Below are 2,501 nucleotides of genomic sequence, written 5' to 3'. Positions count from 1 at the left end.
TCACTGAAGACGTATCCTTGATCGAGTACTTCAAAGAGGGACTCCAGAACAAGCTAGTCGAGAAGGTCTATGGCATGGAACACATGCCTAAGACGATCGATGAATGGTATGAAGCCACATCCCGGTTCGACAACCAGTATCGACGGGCGAGAGCGGTCATCAACCGATATAAGGGAGTTGGACAGACCAGAAACCTTGTCACTCCAAGGTACACTCCTCCCACGAAGGACCCCAATGCTATGGACGTCGATCGCCTATCGACCAGCGAAAGGGAAAAGTACATGAAGGAAGGACGATGCTTCACTTGCGGTCAGACTGGCCACAGAGCTGCGGATCACAAGCAGGACAAAGGAAGACAGCCAGACAGAAGGCCTGTCCGTACCGCAGAAGTCAAAGAAGACTCAGACAAAGAAGTGTCCAATATCGCCAAGATCAAAGCCATGATGGCGGAACTTGAAGAGAATGACAAGATCAAGCTTCTCGAAGATATGGCGGAGAAGGATTTTGCTTAAGACGACCTGTATCAGCGTCAGGCTCGTCTCATTCCTACCTTTCTACTGTAACAATAGCAAAGACTGTTGACCAGTCAATGAAGATCAATATTTTGCTATCACGTGGAAAGGGAAGCGCTGAAACGACTGCAGAAGCCCTCATTGATTCAGGGGCTGGAGGAATCTTTATCGACCAGAAGTTTGTGATGACAAACAAGCTGAAGACGGTCCCTATACCGAGACCAATCAAGGTTTTTAATGTTGATGGCACCAAGAACAGGCAAGGCCTCATTACCAAGGCCGCATTCCTACAGATGAAGATTGGAGATCGAGTCCGCTCTGTCCGATTTTTGGTCACCGACCTGGGGAAAGAAGACGTTATCTTGGGGCTACCGTGGTTACAGAAGAACAATCCAGAGATTAACTGGGTCACTGGGCGGATTGACTTCGGGAGAAGAAAATCCATCCTAAATGTAACCATCGAAGAAATCCCTGATGAAGAATTCTCCATCAAACGTCAATATTGCAAAGGACCACTGCTGGCACATGTCGATGACCCCATCTTCCAAAGTACACCAAAATGGAAGATCAAATTGGATGACATCTACGCCCTAATTGCACGAACTAAGGCAGAGGAAGACGATCTCCTCATACGGTTTATCACTGGACAAACGGACACTGGCAAGAAGGTCAACCCTGCAATGCGGATGGCTCAAGAAGCTGAGAAGGAAGCCAAAAGCAAAGCAGAATTACCTGAACGGTACAAGGAATTCGCGGACGTCTTTGACAAGAAAAGTTCGGAACGATTCCCTGAACGACGGCCTTATGATCATGCAATAGATCTCAAAGAAGGATTCGTTCCAAAGAATCAGAAGCTCTATCCCATGTCACCATTAGAGCAACAGAAACTGGACGAATTCTTAAAGGAAAACTTGTCAAAAGGCTACATCCGACCATCTAAATCCCCTATGGCATCACCATTCTTCTTCGTAGGCAAGAAGGATGGAGACGTACGGCCTTGCCAAGATTACCGGTATCTCAATGAATGGACAGTCAAGAATGCCTATCCAATTCCCCTGATCAGCGAAATCTTGGACAAGCTACAAGGGGCAAAGGTTTTCACCAAATTGGATGTCCGCAAAGGCTACAATAATGTCCGTATCAAAGAAGGCGACGAATGGAAAGCAGCGTTCAAAACCAATCGAGGATTGTTTGAACCAACCGTCATGTTCTTTGGCCTATGCAATTCACCGGCAACCTTCCAGTCAATGATGAACGAACTATTCAAAGACATGATTGATGAAGGATGGCTCATCATATACATGGATGACTTCCTTATCTTCTCCAAGACAGCTGAAGAAGATACGGAAAGAACAAAACGAGTCTTGGCACGATTAAGGGAAAACGACCTATTCCTCAAATTGGAAAAATGCCTATTTTGTCAACCAGAAGTGGAATACCTTGGACTGATCGTCAAGGAAAACCACTTGGGCATGGATCCAGTCAAATTGAAAGGAATAGCAAGCTGGCCTGTCCCTAGGAAATTGAAGGACGTCCGGTCATTCTTAGGATTCTGCAACTTCTACCGACGGTTTATTCCACACTTTGCCAACATCTCTCGACCATTGAACGAACTCACCAAGAAGGATCATCCTTGGGACTGGACGGCTGAATGTCAAACGGCATTCGAAACCTTGAAGCAGAAGTTCCTGGAAGAACCAGTGCTGATGATGCCGGACAAATCCAAACCATTCATTCTGGAAACCGATGCATCCAAGTTTGCATCAGGGGCAGTCCTACGCCAACAGGATGTAAATGGAGACTGGCACCCATGCGGATATATTTCACAGGCATTTGACAAGGCTCAACGAAACTATGAAATCTACGATAGGGAGCTTCTGGCAATCATCCGAGGACTACAGAATTGGGACTACTACTTCGAGGGCGCACCCCATCCAGTCACAGTCTACTGTGATCACAAGAACTTGCAGTACTATCGATCAGCACAGC

At 46.6% G+C, this 2,501-nt stretch overlaps 1 protein-coding gene across 1 annotated transcript; it reads left to right on the top strand.

The window, feature by feature from the left end:
- Nucleotides 1–5: 5 nt before the first annotated feature.
- GLOTRDRAFT_51129 (uncharacterized protein) lies at nt 6–512 on the top strand (the record flags this gene model as incomplete). Its single annotated transcript, XM_007873305.1, has 1 exon — nt 6–512. A coding segment is annotated over one exon (507 nt), but the record flags the coding sequence as incomplete, so codon positions are not given.
- Nucleotides 513–2,501: the final 1,989 nt, after the last annotated feature.

Source organism: Gloeophyllum trabeum (assembly GCF_000344685.1).
Source record: "Gloeophyllum trabeum ATCC 11539 unplaced genomic scaffold GLOTRscaffold_00091, whole genome shotgun sequence".
NCBI lineage: Eukaryota > Fungi > Basidiomycota > Agaricomycetes > Gloeophyllales > Gloeophyllaceae > Gloeophyllum > Gloeophyllum trabeum.
This window is presented reverse-complemented; position numbering and strand designations above follow the sequence as displayed.